The sequence below is a fragment of the Callorhinus ursinus genome, unplaced genomic scaffold (genome assembly GCF_003265705.2).
Source record: "Callorhinus ursinus isolate GAN/ISIS: 27379988/994484 unplaced genomic scaffold, GSC_fseal_2.0 scaffold10, whole genome shotgun sequence".
In the NCBI taxonomy this organism is placed as follows: domain Eukaryota; kingdom Metazoa; phylum Chordata; class Mammalia; order Carnivora; family Otariidae; genus Callorhinus; species Callorhinus ursinus.
Genome location: NW_027397072.1, coordinates 16,442,806 through 16,460,824, shown reverse-complemented (window position 1 = coordinate 16,460,824; position 18,019 = coordinate 16,442,806). Strand labels below are relative to the sequence as shown.

The 18,019-nt window shown below is 51.2% G+C and overlaps 1 protein-coding gene across 1 annotated transcript; it reads right to left on the bottom strand.

Moving 5' to 3' along the window:
* Window positions 1-14,939: 14,939 nt before the first annotated feature.
* On the bottom strand, window positions 14,940-17,355 carry RHOB (ras homolog family member B). The gene has a single exon (XM_025867798.2). It carries the CDS (start codon window positions 16,979-16,981, stop codon window positions 16,391-16,393), a length of 591 nt encoding a protein of 196 aa, XP_025723583.1. The 5' UTR covers window positions 16,982-17,355; the 3' UTR covers window positions 14,940-16,390.
* Between the last annotated feature and the right edge of the window lie 664 nt (window positions 17,356-18,019).

Here is an 18,019-nt window from a genome sequence, read left to right as displayed (position 1 = left end):
CCCCACATCGGGCTCCCTGCTCAGCGGGAAGCCTCCTTCTCCCTCTCCCCCTCGCCCTGCTTGTGTTCTCTCTCTTCCTGTGTCTCTCTCTATCAAATAAATAAATAAAATCTTTAAAAAAAAAAAAAAAAAAGAATACTCTGGAAAAAACCCATCCATGGGAAGTTGGGACTCTGTCAACTTGAGGTCTCTCCCACTCAAGAAGCCCTCAGTTCTGAGTCTGTGGATGGGCTGAGTTGCTTAGAGAGGGAGGGAGGGCCCTGGCCTTCCTGCCGCATCAAAGCCTCCTGCCCCTGCAGGGCGTTCCTGAACAGCTGTTATCGCTGGGCTTTGAAGGGAGAACAATAATCCCGCACTTAAACCAAAACATCTTGTGGTGGAGCCACAGGCTTTGAACACATCCTTGCTCCTGCCCACCACCCTGCAAGCTCCTGGGGACTCCCTGGGCTAGAAGGTGGGGCCAGGCGGGCTGGCTGGCCCAGCACCCGCGCCAGCCCCAGCTGAGACGTCTCAAGCCTTTGTCAGAGGGAGGAACTGGCAACGGGGACAGCCTGATTGGACACCCAGTCACTTCAAATCCTCCATAATAGCCATGACTTCCCGGGATTCTACGAAGGAACTACAGGAGACCATGCCTCCTTGATGCCTCTCCAAGTTGTCATCTTAGAAACCGGGACATTGCAGATGCCGTCATTTCTAAGGGAAACCCCTTCTCGTTATTCAGTTCCCAGATAAACTAAAAGTAGAAAGAATCCACTAGCTATCTGGATTAACTAATTTATCTAGTTAGGCAAGTGGTTAAACTGCTCTGGGTCTCCATCTTCTCATCTGACACTGCATGGCGGTGTGTGTGTGTGTGTGTGTGTGTGTGTGTGTGTGTGTGTGTGATTTTACATACGTTCATGCCTAGTCATTTGCATAGATGCCTCCATCAGCCAATTGGACAGTGTGCTCAGGTCCGCCTCCTGCTTTGGCTTAAAATAAAGCTGAGAAAGACACCTCCACCTGATGGGTCTCTGGGACTACTAACTCCTCTGCCTTCCAAAGTCTCAGAACCAGATCTCTCAAAGCAGGATTCCTAACTGGAGGTGTTGATACTAAGGCAAAGTGATCTCTTATAAAGGATACTACAGAGGGAGCTTCTAGCTGGAGGCACGAGCGTGCACGCGCGCGCACACACACACACACGGACACACGGACACACACGGACACACACACACACACACACACACACACACACGGACTCTTAGTATAAGTTGTCTCTGAGGATGTGAACCATATCTGATTCTACGTGGTATTCCTGGTACTGAGCACAGGGCCTGGCACAAGGCAGTTGCTCAGTGAAGAGTTGGTGATGAATGGATCATGAAGGGAAAGAACAAACAGCTATAAAACCTACTGAAGCTACTGCCAATGTTCTAGAAACATACGCCCTTCCAGTTATTCCTCAAATCTTTAACTGTGAATGTTTAGTTAATAACCAAAGTATCTGAAGAACTTTATGTTGGAGAGAGAGCAGGGCCAGGAGCAGCCTGAGTTCTTACTTCTGCTCCATTTGAGCTGTGTGACCTTGGGCAGCCTTCCAGCCCCCATGGACCTCAGTTTTCCATCTTTAAAATGATGGAGTCAGGTTGAATGACCTCTGGTCTCCCTCCCACATCCAGTAGTGTATGGAAATTAAAAACAACAGTATTTTACAGAAAACAATAGTAATTCTAATGACATCAACTTTGATGTAAAAATCTACCTTTACAATCTTCTTTTTTCTATTCCTTAACTTGATTTCCCATTTTTTTTTGTTTTCCAAGAAGTGGTAGTAAAGGTAAAGAACTACTCTGGGCCACCTTTAAAAGCCTGATATGCACCTGTCCTGGTAGTGAGACCTACCTGAGCCAGGAAGAACAATGCCAGGGATTCATTCATGACTGCTCCCTGGACACCCGGAATAAACCCAGAAACTCAGGGAAACCACCTTTCAAGGAAATCATGAGCCCTGCCTGGTCCATCCTAGGCTCCATCTCAGAGTAGCAAGAAACAGTGAGCAGCAGAAACTGGGCAGTATGGATATGGCCTTTGGAGTCCCTTTTCCAAAGCCCAGCCACCCTCCCTATCTTGTGTTCCAGGGGAGAGGTAGGTGGCTTCTCTCAGGATCAAATGTGACTCCACCAATGACTGGTTCATGCTGTCAGACACACAGCAGGTTCAGATCCCTGGGATGGAAAGGTTCTCTCCCTGTGAGACTCTGCCACCCACTACCCAATAGGCCCGAAAACTTGGTGGCCTCCCTAAAAGAAACGAACATTGCTTTGGGCCCCAGCCCACCAAGATCAAAGTCCTTGAACCAGAGGGAGAGAAAAATCACCCCCACCCTGAGAAGGTGCTCCAGTTCTCTCTAAAATCAGTCTTAGCTAGAAGGTTCCTTGAATTCAGCCCTAAGGAACTAGAAAGTGATTGGCATCAGCAAAGGGCACTCTAAGGGTACCACTTAATGTCTTCCAGCCACGCCAGCAAAATGCCCTAAATTCCTTGAAATGGTTGTGGGAGGGGGTCACGTGAGAACCACGCTGGTGAGGCCACAGTTTACAAAGTATGCCGCCACACGGGTGTCCAGCTGGTAGGGAGAGAGCCCTCCCCAGGCCAGTGACAGCATGCTGGCAGTGACAAGAGGTATGAGGTCTCTTCTTATGGCTGCCCTACCACTCCCTGAGGTCACTTCAGGTCAGAGAGAGCTAAGCAGGAGAAATAGCTGCAGATTCGGGTCAGGCAGGAAATGGGAGACAGCCCCTGAATGGCTGCCCGGGAGCCCCCAGGAACAGCCCAAAGGCCACAAGGCAAGTCAGTTTGCCAGGTGGGTTTCCAGAGCCAAAGATTCTTCTTGCTTCTGCTGGTCCCTGCTGTGGATTGACAGTGTCCACTTCTGTGGGCAGAATCAGCTACCTATCTTGTGGACCCAGCATTAAAAAAGCATGGGCTCCCTGTGCAAAAACTGAAAATCTCAAGATGGCCATGGCATTGCATGCCTGTGAAGCCGGCTCTGGCTGTGGGAGTCTTCTGATTCTGTGCCAGTCCTTCCCATTGCAGTTCACCTTCACAGTTTGAGGACAAGTTAATCATCGAAACCATTTCTATCTGCTCGAAGAAAACGAACTCCAGGAACTAAAATGCTTCCATTCTGCAGGTATTTATTGGGCACCGACCTGGTGCCAGGTGCCCAGCAGTGATCAAAGGCTGGACCTTCATGGCGCTTACATTTGAGCAGGGGGAGAAGCATGTTGCTTCCGTCCTCCCCAAACCTGTCAGAGATGGCTTGCAGGCCAGCAGACTCCACAGTAGCTCCTTCGTGAAACAACTGTCCCTGAAAGTCATACAGTTCAATACGAAATTGTTCCTTGGAGGTTTGTCACCTGCACTGATTGTTGCCTCCACAGCAGGGTCAGCAGCTCTTGGTCTCACATGGAAGGTCTTTATTTAGTCCGTCGCTCAACAAAAGTTTATTCAGTGCCTGGGCCAGGCCCAGATCTAGATGCCTGGGGTACAAATAATTATAAGATGGGTTCTTGGAGGGGCGCCTGGGTGGCTCAGTCGTTAGGCGTCTGCCTTCAGCTCAGGTCATGATCCCGGGGTCCTGGGATGGAGCCCCGCATCGGGCTCCCTGCTCCGCGGGAAGCCTGCTTCTCCCTCTCCCACTCCCCCTGCTTGTGTTCCTTCCCTTGCTATTTCTCTCTCTCCCCCTCTGTCGAATAAATAAATAAAATCTTAAAAAAAAAAAAAAGAGACGGGTCCTTGGACTCCGAAAGATCACATTTTAGATGGGAGCCATATAATTCATTAAAGACTCCACTGAAGAGGGTTGGGGATGGTAAGAAAGGCAGGAACGATGTGTCTTGAGCAGAAGAGGGAGACTGAGGAAGTCAAGAGAGGCAGATGACATTTGAGCTCTCCTTGGAAGACCGTGTGGGAACAAAAGTCAGGCACGGGGACCTCTGTGAGGAGCACCCCTAGCTATCCCCAGATCACCTTCCCTCCTCCTATTCTTCCCCAGCCCCTGGGAACACCTCCAGCTTCTTGAGAGCTCCACCCACCTGGTACTTGAAATCTCCCACAGCGTTTTGGACCAGAGTCATCCAGCTGTGGCATGAACATGTTCAACGACAGGGAGCTCATGACCTTTGCCTCATGACCTTTTAAACTGTTCTACCTGCTATGGTATTCTTTCTTCTTTTGGGTCCAAATCCGCCTCTTGAACTTCTGTTGATTCTGTCCTCGAGGCACCACGCAGACTTGACCGATAACTGATTTGCTCCCCAGAAGCACACTGAACCCCTTCCACGTCCCAGCCAGCATGCTGACACCACCTCAGCCCCCAGGAACTCACAGGCTGGTGCGTGGTTTCTGGAATACAGTGGGTAAGTGTTGAGATAAGGATCCGGCGAGGTGCTGGAGGACACACAGAAGGGCTCTCCCACCCAGTCTCGAAAGGTCAAGCGGAGGCTCCCCATAGGAAGTGATTTTTGCTCCAAGGCCTGCAGTACAACAACACCCAGCTAGGCCCCAAAGGCCCAGAGAAGCAGCCACTACTCACGAGAAATGGAGAGACTATTGCCTTTTGAATTCCATGTTTATTCTCCAGAAACAAATACTAGAGGATTCTAATTGTGGCAGCCCTGCCCTCTAGCCCGTTCAGTGAAATACCCAAATGTGGAAAGGAGCATCACCACGGAGAGGTCCCGGGGATGGGGAGTTTAGCTGGGTGCTCTCCTGTGCCCCCGACCCAGCACCTGCTCACGCAGGCCTGACACACATTATGTGCACAACGCACGTGTGTGGAACGGATCGGGCAGCCTTTAGGTGATTTCCTAAGTGTGGTCCTGATGCTTTCCGGCCGGCTTTGCTGTGAAAGGTTGGTGGAGCCAGGGCAAGGTGAGGGACAAGGGGGAGACGGGGAAGGCACAGGAGCTTCACTTTAGGAAGTGAAAGAGAGTATGCCTTCACAACTTCCTCCTCCCACCAGATCTGCACCCTGAGCAGCACAGGCTTAGGAGGATGAGCTGGATCAAGATGCGCTTTAGCTCTTAAAGGCACAATGACCCTGTATAAGAGGAGGCAGGATGTCTCCTTAAAAGAGGAAGCCCTGACTGTTCCTTGAGGAAGAGCTCTCAAATGCCCTTGTCTCTGCGCCCGGAGCCCATCCTCCTGTGCTCACCCCAAAACTGCCTCCTCACCCTGTTCATGAGCTCTAGCACCCTCCACCAGCCACACACAGGGGCAGGTCGCAGGGCTACCAATGATACAGGGAACCATACTAATTACCAGGCCCAGGGGCCCCGATGGGAGCTGGATCAAGTCCCATCCATAGACCTTAGCCTGTCTGTCTTTGAGAGGGAGCCCAAAAAGTTTTTCCTCAGGCCCTGAACCCCATTCCTGGTGGCCCTGACCAGTTGAGCCTCTAAGCTCTCAGATTCCTGGACCACCAGGATCTGATAGGCTGGGCCACTCCCGCCAGGGGGTAAATTCAGATCTTGAACTCAAATGACACTTTAACTCTTGGCCTAGTCACAAGGGAGAGGCCTGACAAATCGTGTGGTTTGACGAGGATGCGTCCACAGCCCCCTCAGGGATCCATCCCAGATGCCTGTTTCCAGCCCCAGCTCTGAAATCAGACTTTCCGCTTCTAAACAAGGTAAGCCAAGGGAACCGTGCCTGACCTCGCCTCCCACCACTGACCACCACAGCACAGTCTCCCCAGGCCTGGAGGCTACCAGGCCACAGACCCCCAAGTGTGGCCCAGACTCTTCAGAACTTGGAATTTGGCACAGCTGAATCGATTCAGACATCTATTTCCAAGTCGCTTGCAGAAAACCTGCCAAAGCGAGCTGGCCAAGTCTGCATTCAGCAGCCAACCCTCCCCAGGATACTGCCCCGGGTCCCATCAAGGTCAGGCATTACCAGAAACTCAAGTTCGGGGTCGGCTTTCTGAAAAATCTGATACGTGGGGAGTTTACCGCTGAATGAGAATTTCCATACCACACCCCTGCCCCGTGCTTCTGCCCCGACAATACAATTTTTTGTTCTTATTTAACAAGAAAGTAAAAACAAAACAAAAACAAAAACTGGAGCCAACCCCGAACAAAGGCCTCTCCTCCAGTCAAATCCTGCAGTCTAATTAAGCTCGGCTCCCACCTCATGCCAGGAGAACCAGTTTGCCCAGACTTAAAGCGATTAACAGCTCACTTGCGGTGGGTTTGGTACATTCCTGCAGAAACAGAGCTCTGGGCTCCTGCTCTCAGAGGCACTGTGGTCAGATGACCAAGTCTCCTCGTTTGTTTTCCCTTTCCACGGTGGGGTCTGTTGGTTTTGCTGAGCTCATAAGAGGCAAGGACTTGCTTTCTCAGGTTACAAACGCAGCAGCTGTGCCCAATTCCTGGGTCTTGGGCACACACACAGTACTAATGGCTAGATCTTTCCAGCATACATTTCTTGATCACATAGGAGTTATCAGCGTTTTTCCTGGCATTTGCTTCACCTGTAAAGGTTACCAACTCCCCTTCCATTTGTGGCCATCCATGTCAGCAAGGTGAGGCTGAGCAGGCTCTCCCTGGCTCTGTGCCCTAGCCACCCTGCTCTTCAACCTGTGTCCATGGGTCAACAGACTGATAAAGTGTCCATCCAGCCCCTGCTGAGGACTCATGAACACCGTGCTCCTAGGAAGAAAGCCTGCTGCTTCCCCGACCTCCTTCAGCACTCAGGGGACTCAGTTCCTGCTACCGCATCCTCTGGGCCCCCAGTGGTGGGTACTTCCTTCCTGAGTGCTGATTCATCCTATGCAATCCCGAGAATCCCCAGTTTATCAAGGATCCTGTGAACTCAAGCTATTATTCAGCAACTTAGCCAAGCGTCTACTATGCACCAGACCCTACAAGAGATGCTGGGGTTGCAAGAATGAGTATGATGTGTTACCTCAAGGAGCTTGCAGTTGAAAAAAGTCCTTGACAAACAAAAGAGTTATTATTATACACTCATTTATGCAGTGACATTTATCTGACCTCTACTTGGTGCTTAAGGCGCTAAGATGAACCCACTAGAGGGAACGGAACCAAGATTTATTGAGGACTTAGGATGATCTGGTCTCTGTGCTGAGTGCTTGGGTTGATCTTATTTAATCTTCAAAATTATTTCCATCCTACACATAGAAAACCTGAGGTGGTAGAGAATAAAAGTAATTGGCCCAAAAATGCACAGATGGGGCACCTGGGTGGCTCAGTTGGTTAAGCGTCTGCCTTGGGCTCAGGTCATGATCCCAGGGTCCTGGGATCGAGTCCAGAGTCCAGCTCCCTGCTCCACAGGGAGTCTGCTTCTCCCTCTGCCCCTCCTCCTACTCGTTCTCTCAATCTCTCATAGTCAATCTTACGACGGTGCTGAGCCTTCTGAATTTTCCTGGCTAACTGGTGTGTCGCGATGTCCCGGAAGCAGGCTGGACCACCTCAGCCAGCTGGAAAACTCATTGCTTTCTAAGCCTGATTAGCACCCCTCTTCCCTTTGAGTTGTTTATGCCTTCCTTGCAGTTCATCTTTATTTGTTCTTTCCAACTTGGCAGGGAACCAACTCTACAGTCTGTGAGTTCTACCATTACCCATGAAGTAAAAACTTTGAACAATCCTCCCCTGGCACAGCTAAACACACCTTCCGAGAAAGCAGGCTGGCTAATTTATGTTGGTGTTATCTTGTCAATGGAGTCTGGATCTCCATGTGGCCTACAATTCTAGACGTCCTTAGAGGAAATTTGTAGCCACAAGATTGCTCAGCCTAGAGAAGGGAGGATGGATAGATGGATCCTCCCACTTACAGTCAGCTTGGTTATGTGACCAGATATCACACTTTCCCTTATTTGGCGACTGCTGAAGAATGTGTATTTTACAAGTGACTTTTTGTTAGCACTCATATAAATAATACTTTTTATTCTGTCAGGGTCCCATTTATAATCTTTCTACCATTAAATAGCAAATGCATTCCTGCATTCCTTTTAGGTGCCTCCAGAAGGTTTCAATTGTTTATCCAAAGGTCAAACAAGTTCTGGAATGAAATGAAATCAATCATTAACAAAGCGATGAGACACTTGCTTCTGGTAATATTTGTTTCTTCCCTTTTCAGGATTCAAGAGAGAAGAAAAAGAGCTCTCGATGACAGCCAGGGGACAGAGGTCCTAGAGTCACAAAAGCCCAAGGCCTAGTTCCATAGCCCTTTGAATTGTCCCTTCAGGTCATGATTTCTAAAATGGAAAACATGGAACAGTCATGCCAAGCTCCCAACCCAGAATCCAAAACCACCCAGCTTCCTCCAGCACTCGAAGCTCAGCCCACAGTCCCTGCGGTTGAGCACATGTAGCCACCCAGGTAATCCTGGGGAGGGTGGCCTACAGCCTTGGAAAAGTGCTCCTGCCTGCTCATCCCAGGGTCCCTGGGAGTACCTCCCCAGGGAGCTTGTTGGGCTAAGCACCCTGTGGGGGCCAGAGAAGGCCTTCTCTCAGTTGGTATATCAGGGCCCAAAGCCCTACCTTACAGGAGCACTTTCTTAACCTCCCTGGACTCAGCTCCTGTGATAAAAATAGTTGGTTACTCATCATGGCTGCATCACACGTAACTCACGTCAAAACAGAGCAACTTCCCTGCTTCCTTCTTGCCTGGCACCTGACGACCGCTGGAACCTCCATGCGGCCCAGCCATTCTTTAACAATCCTTCCCCTTGTTCCCCACAGCAGCCGTTCCCAATCTCTGTCACTTCCTCGGGTCTCTTAGAAGTTGGTGCTCCCTAGGGAGCATGACCTGAATAGCACACACTGAGGTGGTTCGGTCAGTTAAGCACCCAACTCTTGATTTCGGCTTAGGTCATGATCTCAGGGTGATGATCGAGCCCCACGTTGGGCTCCATGCTCAGCTGGGAGTCTGCTTGAGATTCTCTGCCCCTCTCCCCCCTCCAAAATAGATAAATCTTTTTTTATTTTTTTTAAGATTGTATTTATTTATTTGACAGAGAGAGACACAGCGAGAGAGGGAACACAAGCAGGGGGAGTGGGAGAAGGAGAAGCAGGCTTCCCGCGGAGCAGGGAGCCCTATGTAGGGCTCAATCCCAGGACCCTGGGATCATGACCTGAGCCAAAGGCAGACACTTAACAACTGAGCCACCCAGGAGCCCAATAAATCTTTTTTTAAAAAAAGGAAGTTGATCGTCCCTAAATTTCTGTCTTTTCTTTAATTAATTAATTTGTTCATTCATTTATCCTACAGCTTATTGAGGTCCCAGTATGTGCCAAGCACCATATTGGGCATTAGGGACATAGCGGAGACACAGACATGGCCTCTAGGTGCATCATGGAGCTTATGATCTAGTTTTCCGTCTCCTCTCTCCCACACACTCTTCCCAGGGCATCTTATCCCTTCTCCAAGACTCCCACTGCTGCCTGTGCCCTGATGGCTCTCTCTTTGCTCAGCTGACCCATAAACCCATCCAACTATATGCCAGACCATGCCACATGGGCATCCTGACTTGTGGCTGGCAATGAGGAAACGAGTCTCATGTAGAGAAGGACAGTTGACCATCATGACCACGAGTCTTATCCCAGAATGTTTTTATCCTGGGGATACCTGTTCTGATTCCCGATGAAACCACCATGATGGGAGCCCTCAGAAGTGCTGCTTCTCTTTCCCACCCGCCCAGGCATGGATGACATTATTCACGGCAGAGCTAAATCCAGGCTAGAACATTTAACGAGACTTTATTGAAGATTCCAAAAGAACAGAAGGGAAATTAAGAAGCTTGGGTAGCTGAGTTGGTTGAACATCCGACTCTTGGTTTGGCTCAGGTCATGATATCGAGCCCCGTGTCAGGCTCCACACTCAGCGCAGAGTCTGCTTGAGATTCTCTCTCTCTCCCTCTGCCCCTCCCCCCACTCATGCACCTTCTCTCTCTCAAAAAAAAAAAAAAAAAAACTTAAAAAAAAGAACAGAAGGGAATTTTTAAGCCACCAGGTGTAACTTACAATTGGCTGTTGGATACAGTTTCTCCTGAACCCCACTGACCTGGTTGGCCCTCATGGGGTTTCTGCCTAACCTGGCCACCCCCTTAAAGCAGAAGTCTCCTCCCCTCCCCACAGAGCATCACCATCCAGCAAGACCTTAAAATCACCTAAAGCAGCTCCTCAGGGAGACAAAGGAGCTCCCTTTCCCTGTTGCCTAAATGCCACTTTCTAAGACCTATCTCCCAGTACTTGCTTCTTCCAAGGAAGGTTGATCCAATTGATGAATGTCTCCTCGCTTCAGGGGAGACTTTTCTCATCCATATAGATTGCAGCCTTTCCTCGTGACCCGAACAGCACACACTACGCTAACTGCACAGAAAGCACATGGACTGTGGTCTGAGAAGGAAGGTGAGAACAAGAAAGACGGTGTTCATCCAAAGGTACCCCGTACTCAGTGCATATAAAACCATATTCAGTGTGGCCTTCCGGTGCCTTCCAGTGCCCTGCCTCCAAATGCTTATTCTTGCCTTAAGTAATGGCATCAGCATCCTCAATGTCACCCAAGCCAGAATCCTGGAGGTCAGCATGGTGCCTCCCACTCATATTCCCGTACCTTCTACCTCCTGGATGCCTTTCTGACCTGCCCTTTCCTGCCCATGTTGGTGTCTTGGTTCAGGCCTTCTCATCTCTACCTGGACCAGGAAAAAGTCTTCTTCACTGACCTTCTTGCCTCTGGTTTTCCCTGCTCCAATACATCCTCCACACTGTAGTCAGGGTGATTTTTCTCAAATCAGTATCCCACCATATACGTAAGGTTGTCGTCCCGGAGCCAGACAGCCTGGGTTCAAATCTGTATGAGTTCTGAGACCACAAGCAAGATCTGTTTGTCTAACAAAGCAAAATGTTTGTCTAACATTCTGAGGCTCAGTTATGCCACCAGGAAGTGAGGATAACAGTATCTACCTGAGTGTCGTCATCCAGATTGTGGTATACTGCTTCTAAAATGGCTCCCCCCAAAAAATAAAAAAATAAAACGGCTCCCAATGGTCCCACCTTCTGGTGTGCATGCCCTTAGGTAATGCGCTCCCACTTACTGTGCATTGGACCCAGTTACTTGCTTCTCATAAATAGAATACAGCTAAAGTAATGGAATGTCACTTCCAATATTAGATTATAGAAGATTTGGACGTCTGTCTTGCCCACACTCTCCCTCCCTCTGGCTCTTCTCTCCCACTTGCTCTGATAAAGCAAGCTTCCATGTTGTGACTGCCCTATGGAGAGGCCTACATGGCAAGGAGCTAAATGTGGCCTCAGCCAATGAGAACTGAATCCTGCTAGCAACCAAGTGAGTGGGCCGGAGAACAGATCCTTCCCCGGGGGAGCCTTGAGATAAACCCAGCCCCAGCCAACACCTTGGTTACAGTTTTAGGAGAGACCCTTAGCCAGGGCACGCAGCTAAGCTGTGTCTGGATTCCTGACTCACAAAAACTGTGAGATAATAAATGTTCTGAGCCACTAAGTTTTGAGATAATCTGTTATGCAACAATAGATTACTAAAACGATACAGATGAAGGGTTTAGAATAGGACCTGATGCAGAGCCAATAAATATTAGTTCTCATCATCATCATTATAATTACTTGTTTGGACATCCTGCTAGATGGAAGGCTCTAGGAAGGGATGGAAGATGCCTGCCTATTTGTCTACTGGGTCCCAAGCTCCTGGCATAATGCTAAGCACAGAGTCTTTTAGTCAACAGGAAATACTGATGAGTAGAAGAATGGTCAGGAAGGAATGAACTGGGTCCTCCAGACTCATACCGCTCAGGCCGGAAAAGGGGCTGCTGAGAGTTGGGGGGCTGGGGAGCAGCCCGGGTGCCCAGGTTCTCCCTCCAACCAGAAGATGGACCAAGTAAAGTGGGAAGAGACTGTCCCCCAACAGGCTGGAGTACAAGGTCCCTTTGTGGTAGTCCAGCCTCCTCGAGCCCAGGCTATATGTTTCCCAGGAGCCCAGTTACCACAAAGCTCACCCTTGTATCCACCCGAGCCCTGGAAGGCACAGAGAAAACAATGAAACCATCATCACCAAACTTCTTTCCTGGCCCGTGTGTGGACAGGGAGGGCAGGGGAGTAGCTGTGTTTGTCTTGGCTGGGTAACACCATTTTTCTTCACTGAAGAAATATATGCCGGAGGTCCTAAAAGTAGAAGGTAGCTCTCACCCAAGAGAGCTTTATTCCCAGAGGCCCAGCCCCACAGTAATACAAAGAAGCTATATCTCCTACCTACACATCCTTGGGCCCTGTTTTAAGACTCAGTTCGAATGCCACCTCCTCCATGAAGCCCTCCCCAACTTCCCAGGCTCCTGTTGGCACCCTGGGCTTAATGCCTCCATTTGAGCATGCTGTATTCAAAGTACTAGTGAATGCATTTCCGGAATTGCCTGGCCCACCAGGCCAAGGACCTTGCCCTATTTGCTTTTGTATCTCTCATCTTAGCAGCGCTGACAAAGTAGGTGCCAATGTTGAGTGAATTACCCAGAGCTGTTGCATTTTGAATTCAGAAGTGGCAGAAATAAATCTCCAGGAGGGCGGGAAACCCCCCGTTGCACAAGAATGTAGAGAAGATAGGGGTTACATGCAGTGCATCGGAGAAGGGAGGCTCTCAGAAAGTGCTGTACCCCCTGGGGTAAGGAAGTGGGGACTGCAGGGAGAGACCCCCCTCAGTCTGAGGAATTCCAGCTGCTTGACTTCCCTCCTCTGTGCATGGACAAGGACCCTTCCTTATTCTAATCCAGTGGTTCTCAAAGTGTGGTCCCTAGGCCAGCAGCATCAGCATCACTGAAGATCTTGCTAGAAATTCAAGTTTTGGGGCCCCACCTCAGACCTCCTGGATCAGAAACTCTGGGGGCTAGGCCCAGCCATCTGTGTTTTAACCAGCCCTCCATATCATTCTGATGCATGCTTAAGTTTGAAAACTGCTATTCTAAGTACACTGAAAAAGAAGTACACACATATGAAAAAAAATTTGGAAATACAATCCAGATTGACTTAAAATCAAGATTAGATGAGAACCTGAGCCAATGCCCCTTGCTATGAAATGCCCAGGATCAATGAAACACCCCACTATTCTCTATGAAACAGCTCAACAGGCAATTAGATGAACTCAGCACATTTATTTTAAATGTGCAAAATGAATTTTCATATCCTAAGAGTAACACCAGATGTTTTACCTCTTTCTCCTAATTGATTTTCCAGCCTACAGCAATTCGTCTTTATATTTTCCAGTTGGATCCCAGCGCAGCAAGAAGAGTGTGTTCCGGCAGGATTATTAAATGCCATGCATTTTAAAATAAGCATAACTCAGGCCGCCATGCGTCATCTGGGTGGTTGTCTCCCCAAAATTATTTAAAAAAAGAAAAAACGCAGACAGCCCTAGGTACCAGGCAGATTTGAACAGGCAGGAAACCCAGAAAAGGCCCTTTCAAAGGGCTGGGTCTCCAGGCTCTTGGCTGGTTACAAAGCTGAGTCCTGGGCAGTGAGCCCAAGCCTGAGCTCTTCTCCAGAGTCCTGCACTCCCTGGTACAGAAGGATTTGCTCGCTGTAAAACCTGCAAATCAACATTTTGTTTTTCAATGGGAAGTTTTGTCTTTAAAATGGAGAAGAAAAAGTAGGCTCTGGGGATGGAGGTTGAGTGGGGCCGAGGGGCCAAGGAAGGGGGGAAGAAGTGGCTCAGAGAAGAAGCCAGTTTGGGTGGACCCTCTCCCACTCCGCACTTGGGAGAAGCCCAGACGATTCCCCTCTGTGGGCTGATGGGCCTGGAGGCGTGGGAGGCCCTGCTCTGGTCAGGTTGAAGTGGGGGAAAAGTCACCAGCAACCAGGTTTGCCTCACACAACAAAAGCCCTTGGGAATCTGGGGAAAGACAGGGAATTGAAGCCTCAAGCTTTGAAGGGAATGACTTCAAAAGGAAACTTCTCCGTCTCTGCTCTCTGCCATGATTGCCAGAAAACCAGAAAGTGCTGATTCCAAAAACAAAACCCACACATCTCAGGTCGTTGGGAGAGGGGGGCACTATTAGCCATTTTCCCTAGGAGCTGCAGACAGCAGGCAGGTTTGAGCCCCAACGCCTGGAACAGGATTTTAATGTGGTCTCCAGGTGAAACTCTGCCCTGCCCCCTGTCCCCACCGATTCTGAGACCCCCTGCAGCCGACCGGGTGTCTGAAATTGGAGCTCATCCTGACTACATCTCAAAACGTGGCTGCCCCAACTTTAAATAACAGCCACCCCAAACATCCAGTGTTCTGCCCATTACGTGGCCAGTCTCTGAACTTCAAATACAGCATTCTAGCTTCCTAATAGACACACACCCAGATGAAAGTTTGATGATCGAAGGATCAGGTCATGATTTGGGCTCTCCCCCACTTCTACCCCCAGAGCTCTGGCCCCAAAAGTAACAATCTACAATCCTACGGGGTGCTGTGGAACCCTTTTGAGGATGTGAAAGGAATCCAGTAACCAGCCTCCTAGACAGAGAGCTCGGCCCCACACCTGTGATTAACCAAAAAAAAAAGTTACCTAAATTTAAAATGCACAGGTGACAACTTTTCAAGTTTCAAGGGGTAGGAAGCAAAGGCTCCACAGACTTAGACACAGTGTTTTTTAAAGACAGACAGACAATACACACCAGGTCAAAGGTTTGGGACCTGGGTGCCTGGGTACCCCAGTCATCTTCCTCGGAATGGGGGCAGGAGTAACTGGTCTCCCATGGCGACCCAAACCCCACCCATCCCCCAGGGATTTCAGCCTCCTCTACCACAAACACTATCAGGGAAATGGAGTGGTGGCAAGAAAGTATCTTGCCTAGCAGACGTATCCCCTTGCCCCAAATTCACGAGGATAAATCTTTACACACTATTAAATCACAGGAGCCATTTTATAAATGTCATCATAGTCTTTTAATATTTTACATAAAAAACTGTATACACAGCTTATAGAACTTTTATGTAAACATCGTAAGCTCACCACTTTGTCATTTGTCAGTTTATTTAAAAAATAAAAAAACAAGACAACAATTTAGTAGAAGTACCACTGGGTGGGGAAGGGAGGGTGAGACCAGGGGCAGGTTCATTCTCTGTACAGAGATGCAGAGAAAATTTCACACAGCTTTCGAGACTGCCTTGTGAAGGGAAAAAAAAAAAAAAGGAAGGGGGAGTTAAATAGGTCCCAATACTTGTTACTGCCCTTTATCAAAAGAGTGCGCATACCTGCACAAATAAAAATCGCAAAACAGTGTTGCCACTTTTTCAAGAAAACAAAACAAAAATTAGTGGTTTCTTTTTCTTGTTTTTTAAAAGTCATCTTTTAAAAAAAAATCAGAAGTAGATGAGGTTACAGCGTACAAGGATGGTCAGAATGCTACTGTCTTATGCAAATGACAAGAGCATTAAGTGTCAAACAATTGTGCAAAGAATTCTTTCAAAAAAAACAAAAACCAACAAGTTTTAGCTTTTTAAATAAATCAAATAACATCAGTTTCTTGGACCGAACAATTTCCACTTGTATGACAGGCACAAAGTTCGCTTATGGCAAAAAACGACCCAAAGCACTCTCCCCCTCCTCCTGCCCGGGGCCGGTGAGGGGTTCACCTGGGGCTGGCCCGCAGGATCCGAGAGAGTCTGGAAGTTGTGTCCTCTCAGCCCCACGGCAGTTGGAAATGTCTTCCCCAGGGGTTGGCAAGCTGGCCAAGTCCTGTTCATGCTTGGATGGGCGCCCGACCCAGGCTGGGCCGGGGCTCTTCCGGCGCCCTGTCACTCCACCCCCACCACCACCATTAAATAACACCATCCCACCTTCGAAAATAAAATTATATCTATATTTATATAACACCCCATCCTCCCCGGCCCTCCCCTCCCGCAGTTCCCGCGGTCTATGGTACAGACAAGGGACAGCAGGCGCTCGCTGGGTTCTGAGCGAACATCTGATGGGGCGCGGCTGCACCCCGGCGCCAAGCTCTTCTCCGGGGACCAAAGGCGGGGGTGGGTGAAAGTGGGGCGGGGGAATGGAACAAACACACAGCCACACACTCTGAAGAGGCTTGCCTCTTCAGAAAAGGGTGCTCGGGGGACCCTTGGCACTCAGCAGGCGCCCGGGCCTGTGCAACACAGCCGGACGCACACAGACACTGGAAAGGGGGCGCCCCGTGCCTCCCACGCCGACTCCCGGCGCCAGAGCCAGAGCCAGAGCCGCCGGGTCACAGCCGCCGGGCCGGTGGGGTCCTTGGGGGACGCGGGTCTCCCCTTCTTCGGGCTCGAGGTGCGGGGTGGGGGGTCGGGCCCGAGAGGGGGAGTCGCGCCGGCAGGGGCAGGCAGGGCGGGCGCGGCCCTCATAGCACCTTGCAGCAGTTGATGCAGCCGTTCTGGGAGCCGTAGCGCTTCTGCAGCGCGGCGCGCGTGGCCGTCTCGAAGACCTCGCGCACGCCCTCCTTGGTCTTGGCCGAGCACTCGAGGTAGTCGTAGGCTTGGATGCGCACGGCCATAGCGCGGCCGTCATCCGTGCGCACGGGTTCCTGCTTCATGCGGGCCAGCTCCGTGCGGACGTGCTCGTCGCTGCGCAGGTCTTTCTTGTTGGCCACCAGGATGATGGGCACGTTGGGGCAGAAGTGCTTCACCTCGGGCACCCACTTCTCGGGGATGTTCTCCAGCGAATCGGGGCTGTCCACTGAGAAGCACATGAGGATCACGTCGGTGTCTGGGTAGGAGAGCGGCCGCAGGCGGTCGTAGTCCTCCTGGCCCGCCGTGTCCCACAGCGCCAGCTCCACCTGCTTGCCGTCCACCTCGATGTCGGCCACATAGTTCTCGAAGACGGTGGGCACGTACACCTCGGGGAACTCGTCCTTACTGAACACGATCAGCAGGCACGTCTTGCCGCACGCGCCGTCGCCCACCACCACCAGCTTCTTGCGGATGGCCGCCATGAGCGGGCCGGGCCCGGGCAGCAGGAGGGGGCCCGCGAACGCCTCGCTGCCGTCCCGCTCGCCGCTCACCTCGGGCTGCGCGCTCGGGGGCGAGGGTCGCTAGCTGCACCCGGGCCCCGCGGTGGCGCGTTCTCTCGGTGCGCTCAGGCTGCCGCGGCGGGGGCGCGGGGGCATAGGGCGCGCCGGGCGTCTCCGCGCTGCTCCCGGGCGGTGGCCGCTCTTCTCGCCCCGGGCCCGGGGCCCGCGCCTTTGTGCGCAAACGGTGGCTGCAACAGCAGAGCCGGCCTAGCCCCCTCCCCGGTTTGTATAGATTTCGCCCAGGGAACAGGAGAGCACTCGACTACAGCCAGACTGCGGTGGCAGATGCAGGCTGCGGCCCTAGCGCCCGCTATTTAAAGAGTTCAGCCACTTTCTTAATATAGCCGCCCAATGGGAAGCGAGCCGACTGAGCTCATCGCTGCGGAGCTTGGCTCTGATTGGCCACCCGCTGCAGCCCAGGGGCGGGGCCGGCCGAGCTTGATTGACGGCCCAGGCCGCGGGGCTGGGAGAGGCGGGCGACTGGGGAGTCTGCGCCTCCGCTGGCGCGGCGGGGCTCTGGCCGCCCCAGTGTCCCCCCCCCCCCCGCCTTGGCCGCGTCCTCTGCGCGACGGGCCAAGGCCCCGAGCTGGCGGCCTGGAGCCTGCGGGGCCCGGGCGAGCGGTTCCGAGAGAAGGCAGCACTTTGTGGGGCGTTGGCGACTGCCTCCCACTCAAAATTGTCCCGCTTCCGTGCAAACTCCCAGCGGTGGCCGGACCTGTGGGGGAGGGAGCGGCCCCTTTAAGCGGTTTTGTTTTTAAATAAACACACACACGTTGGTTTCCAAGGAAGGTTTTGTTCTTTCCTTTCAGAAGAGGCCCCTTCCCTCGTCTAGTCCGCCACTCCCACCCCCCCCCCCCCGCCCCGGGGACTCTTCGTGGGACAACATTAGGTTCGGACCCGTGAGGCCAAGAGCTGACTGTGAGCTGGGTGGGCCTGGGCCTGGCCTCCAGTTCTTCCAAG